The sequence below is a fragment of the Mus pahari genome, chromosome 4 (assembly GCF_900095145.1).
Source record: "Mus pahari chromosome 4, PAHARI_EIJ_v1.1, whole genome shotgun sequence".
Taxonomy (NCBI): domain Eukaryota; kingdom Metazoa; phylum Chordata; class Mammalia; order Rodentia; family Muridae; genus Mus; species Mus pahari.
The window spans coordinates 27,513,051-27,525,714 of record NC_034593.1 but is presented as its reverse complement, the minus strand read 5'-3'; the positions used below and the strand labels follow the sequence as shown (position 1 = coordinate 27,525,714).

The following is a 12,664-nucleotide window of genomic DNA, read 5'->3' as shown; positions in this document are numbered from 1 at the left end:
AAGAAAGAAAGAAAGAAAGAAAGAAAGAAAGAAAGAAAGAAAGAGAAAGAAGGATGACACTATTCCTACCTCAGGGGTTTAAATGTCCAAAGATACCACATGATTTTGGTCAAATATGATACTCATTTCTTCTCCCAATAACAAAAACAATTTAAGGAGTGCTGTACAAGAAACTGAAAATGAACTTGATCCTCCTGTGGCAATGACAAAGAACTGTACAAGTGACACATACATGTTCAGATATGAGTGGACTCGGGGCTTTCATTGGGGAATTCACATTATCTCCAAATTCAGCTTAGCGAAACTGCCTTAGCTCAAGAACTATCTTATCCTGAGTACTGCTGAGCAGGTGGTTCCACACTCCCCACTGTGGCCTAAAGCCTGAGGCAGAAGCCACAGTGATAGAGCAGGGAGAGGCTCCTGGGCTAGCGCTCACAGTGCTGAGTTGGTATTAGCTGACCAGTGACTCTGGGTTCCAGTTCAATGAAAACCTAGCCAAAGAGCCAGAGGCTATGATCTATACAAAAGATAAAGGAACAGCTTCTAAGCAGAACTAGACACAGGGACTGAGGGCTAAAGCAAGAAAGGGATCTCTAAGAAATAATTACAAAATAATGGCTGAATACACAGATTTATTTTTGCTTTTTTTCTACTTTCCCATGTTGATTGCAATTTTTTAATTGAAAAAATACACACATGGACTGGAGGTGTCTCTTAGGTTTTGTGTATTGCCTAGTACACACAAAGCCTTCAGTTTGATTCCCCAGCACTGCGTAAATTCAGCATAGTGACAACACACCTGTAGAGGCAGAAATCTCATGAATTCAAGGTCGTCCTTAGCTACATAGGGTTTGAGGCCAACCTAGGCTACTTGAGACTCTGTTTTGTTTAATCTCTAAGTTTGGAATTCCTACAATTTAATTGTCTTAGAGAGTATGTTCTACGGATCCACAGACCACTAGTCAAGCTTGTTTAGCCACATTGATTAACTCATTCATTGAGTATAGTCAAAAAACACAACTGAATATAAAATACACAGAGATATGAAGGTGCAACATTATGCAAGATAAGCAGGGTTCCTCCTCTTGTGACTTTAAAGTCTAGTATCTCAGACAGTCTTGGAAGTCATGCTCGACTTCAGTGGAGGACCTCAGCAGATACCCCCTTAACTGAGGTTCATTTGTGTAACACAAGCTCTTTGCCTCAAGGAAGCTTTTATGCTCAGAAAGGAACAACCAGGCTGATGTGCACTGACTGCTCTTCCGAAGGTCCTGAGTTCAAATCCCAGCAACCACATGGTGGCTCACAACCATCCATAATGATCTGATGCCCTCTTCTGGTATGTCTGAAGACAGCTACAGTGTAGTTACATATAACAATAAATAAATCTTTGGGACGGAGCAAGCAGGGCCTGAGCAAGCAGAGTCCTGAGTTCAATTCCCAGCAATAACATGAAGGCTAACAACCATCTGTATAGCTACAGTGTACTCATATACATAATATAAGTAAATCTTAAAAAAAGAAAAAAGAGAAAGGAAGGAAGGAAGGAAGGAAGGAAGGAAGGAAGGAAGGAAGGAAGGAAGGAAGGAAGGAAGGAAGGAAGGAAGGAAGAAACAACCAGGTGGTTCCAGTGTGTAGAACAGAGAAAACCAGAGACAGTCGCACACCAAGAAGAACATCAAAAGGCTGAGAAAGTGCAGGCTGGTCCATAGCACCTGGTCACCAAGAGCTATCTGTGTCCCACAAGCTGTCTACCACCCACAGAGAAGAAAGCTGAGATGAGAGGATGTGCCAGTGGTCACTCCCACTAGGAAAACAAACACAAATTCATATGCTTGTGGCATAGGGCCATCCTTGGGGCAGATGAGACCTACCCTGATGTCAGGAGAGGAGACCTGCCAAGACAAGGCTGTCAATATAAATACGGAGCACCTTTCCTCTACTTGACACTGCACAAAGCCTTACTGAGCAGCCACTATGCCCAGGGAGGTATATAAGTCAGTGGAGCTAGAGGACAACAAAGATGGTGTCCAGGCTCCACGGTTCCCCGCTCAGCACAAGGTGCTGCCAGCACACCGGAAGGGGGACATGCCAGGTTAGAGCTAGCAGGAAGTAACCAATGCCTTGACCCTAACACTGGAGGCTGTGAGAAACATACAGAACCTTGTACCCAGGTCAGGGATGAAAGCAGTCAAAGAATGAAGGCCTAGATGAGGAGCCATGCAGTGGGCACATCCAGTCAGGTGAGCAGCTCACGGCCGCCCTGTGCACCTGGGCCATCCATGTGCAGTTCTCCTGGCACAGAAGAGCCTTCCCATGTAAACAACCCGTCTCCATGGTGGAACTACTACAACCCGCTCCCACCTCCATCCAGCTCATCTTACTCCCGTCCTGACAAGAACCTCCTCCCACACTGGAGAGCTTGGCCGGGCTGTGTGGTAATCTGGTTCCTGTTTTGTTTGTGCTGTCTGTACCCATGGGGACCCAGAGTGGAACTGGATACAGGGTCCATTTTTATGATGCATGCCATCGTTTCGGCCTAGCCTGGTGGGTCAGGGCTTCTTAGGAAAACCCTAAGCAGAGACTTTAAGAATGAAGAGGGTCTCACTGAGCAGGTACAACATCTTTTGGAAAGGAACCAGTCGCGGGCGGGGAATGAAGATCAGGATATCACTGGATATTTGAATGCACAACCTTAGATTTCATGTCTACCAAGCAATCTTCTAAATATAATTCAGCTCCCACGGGGAAAGAATGTACCGGTTAAGTTGACATAAACAGCCCACAGGTTAGCAATAGCGGTTCTCATTGTGACCTACAACACAAATGCCCTGACTTGGAGACTTGGTCCTTTTTCACAAGGTAGCCTGAGAGACCCACTGAGTGTAGAAATCCACTCCTCAGACATTCCGACCCTCCACAGAATTTCCTACCCCAGAGAGTATTCCACACCCCACACTTCCATATCCTGAAGGCTCATCTCCGAACCCTTAAAGAAACATAAAATGTTAGGAATTTATTTGGCTTTGCAAAGAAACAGAAAGTTGCAGCTAACCATCTATTTAGAAAGATATAAGGTGGAGATGTCTACTAAAAAGATAGATGAGAACAAGCACTGCAATCATGAACTAAAAGGAAGACTTTAGGAAAACCAACATCATACGACAAACGCAGGAAATCAAAGGCTGATCCCTCACTATGAATCTGAAAAGTCTCAGTTCAGAGCACACAAGCGGCTTGCTGTACCCAGGGTTTTGGACTTTAAAAGAATTAAGAGCATGTATTCAAATGATCTTGGCCACCATATACAGCCAACGTTTAAAGTTCTCCCTCCTAGAGGAAAAGACAATAGTTCTCCACCTTAACAACAGCTATGACAGTTAATAATAAAAGGGGTTCATAAAACCCAATGAAAGTACCTACACATGTACTGACAAGAGAAAGCCTAGGATGCTAGGTGTGGCGGTCTAGACCTGTAATTGCAGAGGCAGGAGGATCACAAGTTTGAAGACTTCCTGGACTACAGAGTGAGTTCATGGCCATCCTGGGCTAAATATACACCAAGACCTTGTATGAGAAAGAAAGGTAAAAGGATCATCTAAAACTTTCAAGGAAAAAAAAACTACAAATAGCCAGGAATATAATGAAAAGCTAGGTGTACAGTAGATGTCTGTAATCCCAGCATGCATATTTGGAGGCAGGGTGGTCAGAACTTTAACACACACACACAAACACACACACACACACACACACACACACACACACACACATCACATGGCAACAAATAAAATAAAGAATATAATGAAAACTGTTTGATCTCAATAGAAAGCAAATTCAAGTAAGATGGCAGGTCAGCAAAGGTTTTTAATAATACCCATGGTCACCCAGGATTGTTGGAAGGGTGCTCTTATGCACCTCTAGTGCAGGACAAATGATGTGACTCTACTTACAAATCTAGTGTAACTGAAACAATGACAACTTTAAAAGAGGAAGTTGGGGCAGGAAGACGATGTATTCGGTAGAGTGCTTTTCACACAGCAGCTGAGTTTGAGTCTCAAATGAGCTTTAAAAAGCCAAGCACAGCGGCATGGAGTTGTAACACCGGCAGTGGAGAGGCAGAAATAGGCAGATTACTAGAATCCATTGGCCAGCAGCCCGATCCAATCAGCAAGCTCCAGTCTGAAGAGAGACCATGACTCAAAACACATAGGTGGCTCCTAAAGAACCATACCCAAGGGTGACCCTGTTCTCAATACACACACACTGCACCTGCACACATGAACACACACTAAATAAATTTAAAAGATAAACAGAAAAGAGAATTAACCTATGTTGTCCCACATAAGTAGAAGCTAATTATTTAAATACTCAGTTACCAGTTGATTAACAAAGTTATTTGTGCCTAGCATGCCCAAGATTTTGTATGGAATCCAAAAATGAGTGAGATACTACCCTGAATTCACTTTTAGAATCATAAATAACCCACATTTGCAGATGGGTAGAGTGTTTGTGCTGCATTCGTCCCTTTTGTCAATACTGTGACAAAATGCCTGATGAATTTGACTTAAGGAAGAAAGGGTTTATTTGAAGTCACAATTCAAGGGTATGGTTTCATTGGGGTCAGGGAGTCATGGGAGTAGGGGTGTGATGCAGCTGGTCACATGGCAGCCAATCAGGAAGCAGACAGGGATGAATGTTGGTGCTCAGCTCACCTTCTCCTTTTTATGTGGTTTAGACCTATAGGGTGGTCCCATTCAGGGTGAGCCTTCGCAATTCAGTGAGCCAGACCTAGAAATGCTTCTCAAATATATCACAGGTGATTCTAGATCCTGGCAAGTTGATAAGAGAAACCATCACACTCAGGTTATTCTGAGAAGTGGATTTCTTTTATATTGGTCTATGCTGACTAGTTTTATGTCAACTAGTTATAGAGTGAGTCATCAAACAGAAGGAAGTCTCAATTGAGAAGATGCCTCCATAAGACAAAGCTGTAGGCAAGTCTGTAAGGCATATTCCTAATTAGTGATTGATGTGGGAGGGCCCAGCCCATTGTGGTTAGGGCCATCCCAGGGCTGGTGGCTCTGCTTGTATAAGAAAGCAGACTGAGCAAGCCATGTAGAGCAAGCCAGTAAGCAGCACCCGTCCATGGTTCCTGTATCAGCTTCAGCCTCCAGGTTCCTGCTCTGCCTAAGTTCCTGTCCTGACTTCCTTCAGTAATGAAGAATGATTTGGAAATGCAAGCCAGATAAACCCTTTCCTCCTCAACTTGCTTTTTGGTCATGGTGATTCATCACAGCAATAAATAAGATATTCATCACACTAGATAAGATATGGTCCTAGAAAACACTGCCACAGAACATAGAAAAGGTCTGAACTGTAATGTTCTCCTCTTGTGTGAATTGCTTTTCTGTAATGATAAAATATCATGACCAATGCAACTTATAGAAGGAAGACTTATTTGGACTTATGGTTCCTGAGGGTTAATCTATAAAGGTTTGGCAGCATGGTAACAAGGTGTGCAGAGCAGGAAACTGAGATCACATCTCGACCTCACAGAAGAAGCTAAAAGAGTGAATAGGAAGTAAAGCAAGGCTATCTAAACTTCCAAAGCTCACCCCCCAATGACATGCTTCCTCCAGCAAGGCTTTATGTTCTAAAAGTTCCATAACCTCCCAAACCTCACCAGCAGTGGGAGACCAAGTATTCACACATGTGAGCCTATGGGAGACATTTCTCATTCAAATCACATGTTCCTGCACTGTAACCCTTTCTGTAACCCCCTAAGGGATATAGAGAAGGCTTTCTGTGCCCCTCCCCATTATTAAGTATTAGTCTCCAGTCAGTCAGTGTTGTTACAGTGCTGACCATCACCTGTCAGTATTGTTACAGTGTTGACCATGACCTGTCAGTATTGTTACANACCTGTCAGTATTGTTACAGTGTTGACCATGACCTGTCAGTATTGTTACAGTGTTGACCATCACCTGTCAGTATTGTTACAATGTTGACCAGAACCTGTGTGTCAGTATTGTTACAATATTGACCATCGACACTTTTGCAGGGCTGACCCCCAAAGCATAGACTGAGTTTCTCTTTAAATCCCAGAACACTCAGGAGACCTGGTTTATGCAGTCATTTACTTGGATGGAAAATGTTTCCTACTTGCACCTCATGCCTTTGCAACCACTTTTCTTTAATGAGTTCAAATAATTCCCTGGTGAGAAGTCAGGGAAGGAGAACGGCAAGTTTGAGGCCAGCCTAAACTATGTGGTAAGTTCAAGGCCATCCAGATATACAGTGAGACTGTCTCAAAAAAAATCAATAATAATAACAACAATACTAATCGATGACATTTGGAAGCAGGAAAAGTCTCCAAATGGAAAACCAAAGAATTCTAACATGTTCTAACTAGTAGCCCTCAACCATAAAATGAAAGGAAAATCCAGCCAGCTCCCAGAAAGCAATGGTCAGACCTGAAGACCAACTCCTGAAGCCTTGAATAGGAAGCTTTGGTCAGTGAACTCTGAGGCAGGCTAACTCCATCACAGATTCACAAAGAGGAAAGAAAGAAGACAGATGTCTTTATTCTTCTACAAACATCATCCCCGCTTAGAGCAGAGATGTTCTTAACAGACACAAAGAAAGCTGAAAACATGGCGAACCAGGGCTGGGTGTTACTCTAGATGTGAGTTTTAAAATCCACAGTGACAAGATGATGTGTCCTCGTGGCCACTGTTGAGGATTTGAGTTTTGTATCGTGGCTTGGTATTATTTCCCTTTCCCATCACAAAATGGTGGGAGAAATGAATGAGGTGTACAGACGTGGTCCAAAGCTAGCCATTTAGAGAAAATAGATTAGGAGGGGAGAGAGACAGAACAGCTGGTTGTCCAAGCAGGAACCTGACCTTCTGGAGACAATGAGAACCATCATCACCGGGCTCAGACCACAGGCAAGGTCTTGTCTGTTCTTTTTCTTTTCACATTTTTGTCCATCTATCTACATATTTATATATTTATTTACTTACTGTGTGCAACCATGCAGACACACACACACACACACACACACACACACACACACTTGCAGGAGACACTCTTGCAGGCCAAAGACACCTATAGAGGTGAGAGGACAACTGGTGGGAGTTGTCTCTCTCCTTCCACCGTGTGGGTCCTGGGAATCAAACTGTAATCAAGTTGTCAGGCTTTCTCAGCAGGCATTTTATCACTAAGCCAGATAGCTCTCCAGCCCCACTGATTTCTTGTAATATATTCATCTCTAAGTGGTACAAATAATATTCACAATCAGTTCTAGGGTTGCCTCCTACCATCCTAATAGAGGATTCAATATGCACATCGCTTCCTCGATCCTATTTCCTGCTTAGATCCCCTTAGCCATGGGATATACAAAAACAGCTCATTTTTACTCACTCTTTACTGAAAGCCACTGGGCTAAATACTTCAGGCTCATGCATACTACAAGAGAAGTACCATCAACATCCCCAAGACAAGGAATTTCAAGTACTCACACAATGAAGAGGCAGACCCCAGGTCTCAGACCTGAGCTGAGACAAATGTGAGGTGCCAATCATGCAAAGCCACACTCACCTGCCCCATCAGGTGTGATGGTGCCCAGCTTCACAGCCAGAGGATAGCCCATGTCCCTGTAATGCTCCAGTGCGTGGCCATTACCCCCTGAGCTGTCAAAAAACCACTTCCCACACAGAACAGAGCCGTCAGTCAGATTCAACCAGAGGTTCTCCCGCAGGTCACATCGGGCGCACTTCCAGCCACTAGAAAGTCACCAGAGAACAGTCAGAACAGCCAGGACATGGGAAACAGTGACATGTAAAAAAAACAACCAATGTATCCTACTGGCTGCACTTCCCCAGTGGTCTTACCCTGGGATATTACTGTTCCCCCCTCCAGAGCCCACGACCACCCAGTGTCCTTCTGCCTCCAAGATGGAGCCACAGACTGTCAATACCTCCAACGTGAATCTTTTTTTTTTTTTTTTAAATTGGCATATGATATAAAGGGCAAGAACAAAGCCATGTCCAAACTCCCACATGCAGGACAGTGGCTCCTGAGTAAGGTACAAACATGGAGGATCCAATGTGGAAGACATGTCCAAAGCATCACATATACATGGTAAAACTGATGTGGATTAAAAACTAAGCTGTAGTCCAACTTGGGCATATCCCAGGAAGGACTGTATGTTAAAGGCATGGTCTTCGGTGTGGCGTTATAAAGCCAACATGGTTTGGAAGCTATTATATGGGCATAATGTACCTGTTAAACAGTTGTCTAAATAGTTATGTTTGAGGCTGTAGATTATTGGTACAATCAGCTTTGGTCAACGATGGTTGTCTGTTTGCAGTGGGCAGCAGAGACCACAAAAACTAATATCTGGTCAACAGCATGCTGCAAACAAGAAACTGTAGAACACTCAGCTATGCATGGGGTTCTACAACGCCTCCTCTGAGACTCACGATACTGCAAAAAGAACATGAGATGTGGAGTGTTGTAGAATACTGTCTTCTGGGTATGTCACTGCCACTGCTGCACTCCTGAATTCATAGTGGCTGCGACTACAAGACTGGGCCCATTCCATCATGGAATAGGGACGCACTCATGAGGCCTGCCCATCCCTGAGAACTTATAGGCAATTAATAGCCTTGGGAAGGGAAAATATTCTTCAATGGCACAGTCATTGGTAAGGTGCCACTGCTCCTATAAATAACCCCATCAGCTGCGCTCCTCTAAGCAGCCCTAACTAAATGCATGGAGTTCCAAAAGAGAAAAGCATTAATGTAGAAGGGACCGGTTTGAAAGAGGAGGGTGAGCTGAAGGAGCAACCAGGGATTCAAGGGATAACAGGAGTGAAAGTGAACAAACAATTACATATGTGTATGAAAACATCATAATAGTGCTGGCTAGTTTTTATGTCAACTGACACAAGTCAGTGTTGCTTTGGAAAAGGGAACCACAATTGAGAAAATGCCTACATAAGATTGGCCTGTGGGCAAACATGTATTGCATTTTTTTTTGATCGACAGTTGATGTGGGAGGGTCTAACTCACTGTGGGTGGTACAACCTTTGTGGTCCTGGGTGTGTAAGAAAGCAGGCTGAGCAAGACATGAGGACCAAGCCAGTGGGCAGCATGTCTCCATGGTCTCTGCTTCACTTCCTGCCTCCAGGACTCTGCCCTGCTTGAATTCCTACCCTGACTTCCCTGAGTGGTAGATTGTTACCTGGACGTATAAGATGAAATAAACCCTTTCCTCCACAAGTCGCCTTTGGTCACGGTGTTTAATCACAGAAATAGAAACTAACTAAAACAACAATCAAACACAAAACCTATTATTATGTAAGAGAAATATATTTTGGGAATTTTTAGAAAGAGGTATAGCTGAAGAGAAAGTTCTGTGTTCACGGAGTGTTCTTTTTCTTTTTAAGCTGTATTTACTTTTAACTGTACAAACATTTTGTCTACATGTATGAAAGTGCACTGGGTGTGTGTTCTTGGTGCCATTGGAGGTCCCTAGAACTGGATCGAGAGACAGTTTTAAGCTGCCATGTGGGTGCTAGGAACCAAACCCAGGTCCTCTGCAAGAGCAGCCAGTGCTCCTCCTACCCATGGAGCCCCCATCCCAGCCACCACTGGGAAATCCTTTAAAAGGGAACATTAGAACTCAGGACCCGCCTCTTCTCTCTTTCCATTCACCATGAGCTACGCAGCCTGTACCCCACCTGATATGCTGTATCACCACCACCAACTAACCATGACTTATATCCCTAAAACCACGAGCCAAGATTAGCTCCCCCTTATGATGCTGATCTATCTCAGGGGTCTGTTATAAAATGACTGACATACCCTACCACACTACAATTCTAAATTAAGAAAATAAGTGGCCCAAACTACACACTAAACACCAGTTATGTGTCAGATGACTAGCAGAAAGCCCCATCATCATCCAGCAAACTCTGCTCAGTGTCATTGTAACCATCCTTCTTTCTTTGGTGGTAGAAAATGTGGCCCCGCAGTGATCTGCCTCACCCAAAACTACTGTCTTAGGAGAGAAAGTCACGGGTCAATGAAACTGGACATATTTCTAAGCGTCACTTTGCTCTTCCTCTGAGACCTGCCTTCAGAGATGCTACTGAATCCTGAGAGCATTCTGGCCTCCTGGAGACAGCCCAGCATTGTCTCAAGTCAGCCCCCCCCCCAAGAAAGACTGAACTCAGACATACAGATCTAGATGTGCGGGAGATGAGCCCAGCAGTATGGGAAAGACAAATAAGAAGGGGGAAGGCCAGAGCAAACTATGTCGACAAGCAACCACCATGGACACCTGGTGCTCAGGGTAAGTGAGCTTGGGGGATGAGTGTCCCCCAGGGGGTGGGAGGAGGTTAATCCACTGGCTCTGCTGCCAGTGTGAGGTTCCAGAAGGACAATGGCTTCAACTGGCATGTCTGCCCATCCTGTGCACTGCTTAGCAGGTGGATAGTCCCTGAGTTGCAAATGGGTGCAAACACCAGTTTTGCTGTAGAGCAATGCCTAGAGCACTCAGCACTTGCTGTAAAGGTCCAAAAATGTTCAGAGAGAAGTTCTTATCTCTTTGGTTTTTGTTTGTATGCTGTCTTTCTTTTATAAAATAATTTTTAAAGTCAGCCCACAGGATTGTGGGTCTCGTTATGACATTCCACACAGGTGAATTAGCATAGTTTGTTCTCGAAGGTCTTCCCCCACAGCCTTCCCTCATGCCCCTTCCTCTCCTTCTGTTTTTTATATCATGTGTGTGCCATCACCTCTGTTTTACTCTGCCACTAAAGATCTCTTCCTGCAGTCACAACCGCCTTTTTTTTTTTTAAAGATTTATTTATTTATTATATGTAAGTACACTGTAGTTGTCTTCAGACACACCAGAAGAGGGCGTCAGATCTCATTATGGATGGTTGTGAGCCACCATGTGGTTGCTGGGATTTGAACTTGGGACCTTTGGAAGAGCAGTTGGTGCTCTTAACCACTGAGCCATCTCACCAGGCCCCACAACTGCCTTTCAAGGGTCATGATCTGTACATATGCAAATATTCATGTGCATATGTATGTACACATACATTTAACTCTAAGTCCACATCTGAGAAAAAACATGATGGGCTTTGTCTTTCAGAATCTGAATTATTTCTAATAAAAAAAAAAATTCCCAGTTCTTAGTGGATTTGTAATAAAAGGCATCAGTTAAGAAAATATAAAACTGTAGCTCAGAAAAAAAGGGTAGAAAATGAGATGTTGCTTTGACTCGTTTGGGGACTAAACTTCCATTTGCCAGCAGACTCTCACCTGGGAGGAATCCTGACCCCGTTGTCCAGTTGCACGAGGTTGTTGGCATACTTCGATACTGGCACTTCGTTTTCCCACGCGTCTGGATCCTGCTTCCTGTACGGGGACTTTGAGCTGAGCACTGCATCGCAAGCGATTGTCACCTGTGAGACAAAGCCAACACTGAGAACTCAGCATCTAGAAATAAACGCAGACGCTTATTTTAATGAGCGCAGCCTCGCTGTGGATCTCAATTACCCCGCAGTGAGGTCCGTTCCGCTCCATGTGGCTAGACTTGGCCCAGGCCATGGGGTACTAATGGAGACCGGAGGACAAGGGAACACGTTCACTTATCAGCTCACACTTAGAGTTCACACGAATGATCCCTCCCACTCAGCACGTGGGCTGAAAAGGGGCCTCCTGATGTACCAAGATAGCCAATATCCTCAACTCACACGGCACGAGGTCAAGGACACGTGAGTGGACTGCACACAGCACGGCTCCACTTCTGAGTCTAATGCAGCTATGGCACTGGCAGAGGACATGTCTGGGTGTCCCTGTGCTAGATGGATCCACTCCCAAGCAGATGTGTGGTGTCCCGCTTGGTGTCCTTGGCTCAGCAGAACAGGAAGACAGACGCCCTGCTTTCTCTTGTCACCCTCGCCTACAGCTATGAGCTCTTCTCTAGCTGCCTGTAAAACTCAAAACTCTGCTGGGAAGTAGCAACGCAGCCACTTTGAAAACGGTCCTGTAATTCTTCAAATGCTCAAACAAGAGCCCCAGAACCCAGCAGATCTACAGCTGGGGATACATCCAAGAGACATGAAAACATTCGACGGCAGGAGGATGAATTAAAAGATCTTTGTCATAGCAATTTAGCTATAGAAAAAAAAAAATCAGAGCAAATGCCTATTAGTGATAAATAGAATGAAAAACCAAATGTAGTATGTTCTTACAATGGAATTTTATCAGGCAATAAAAGAAATGAGATTTGAATATATGATGAAATACGGATAAATCTGGAAAATGTATGCTAAGTGACAAAAGAAAAAAAAAGCCAATCATGTTTCTTTCGGGCCACAGAAAGCTTAGTCCTTATCAGCACAGGCACGTGTAGATATTAGACCCTTCAAAGTGGCTGCCCTTGGGCAGCCTGTCCTGTATAGAACCTACAGTGAGCTGTCCTGTCAACCCTCACAATGCATTTCCCATCACCTGGCCGATTCCATGCCTGGACCTCAGAGCCTCAGCCCTTCACCCTGACAACCAGTGTCCCCAGCCCAAGCTTCTACCACCTGCCCCAGAGCATGTCCCAGCTGCCCCAGCGCGTGTCCCAGCTGCCCCAG

General features: G+C 44.5%; 1 protein-coding gene across 1 annotated transcript in view; it reads right to left on the bottom strand.

Annotated features, from left to right (window-relative positions):
* Usp13 (ubiquitin specific peptidase 13) overlaps window positions 1-12,664 on the bottom strand; it is a 105,147-nt gene that overhangs the window by 51,444 nt on the left and 41,039 nt on the right. Inside the window, exons 5-6 of the mRNA XM_021196023.2 lie at window positions 11,340-11,482; window positions 7,603-7,787 (exon numbers count right to left, since the gene is read on the bottom strand). Of these exons, the coding sequence (XP_021051682.1) occupies window positions 7,603-7,787; window positions 11,340-11,482 (328 nt within the window). The remainder of the gene's footprint in view (window positions 1-7,602; window positions 7,788-11,339; window positions 11,483-12,664) is intronic.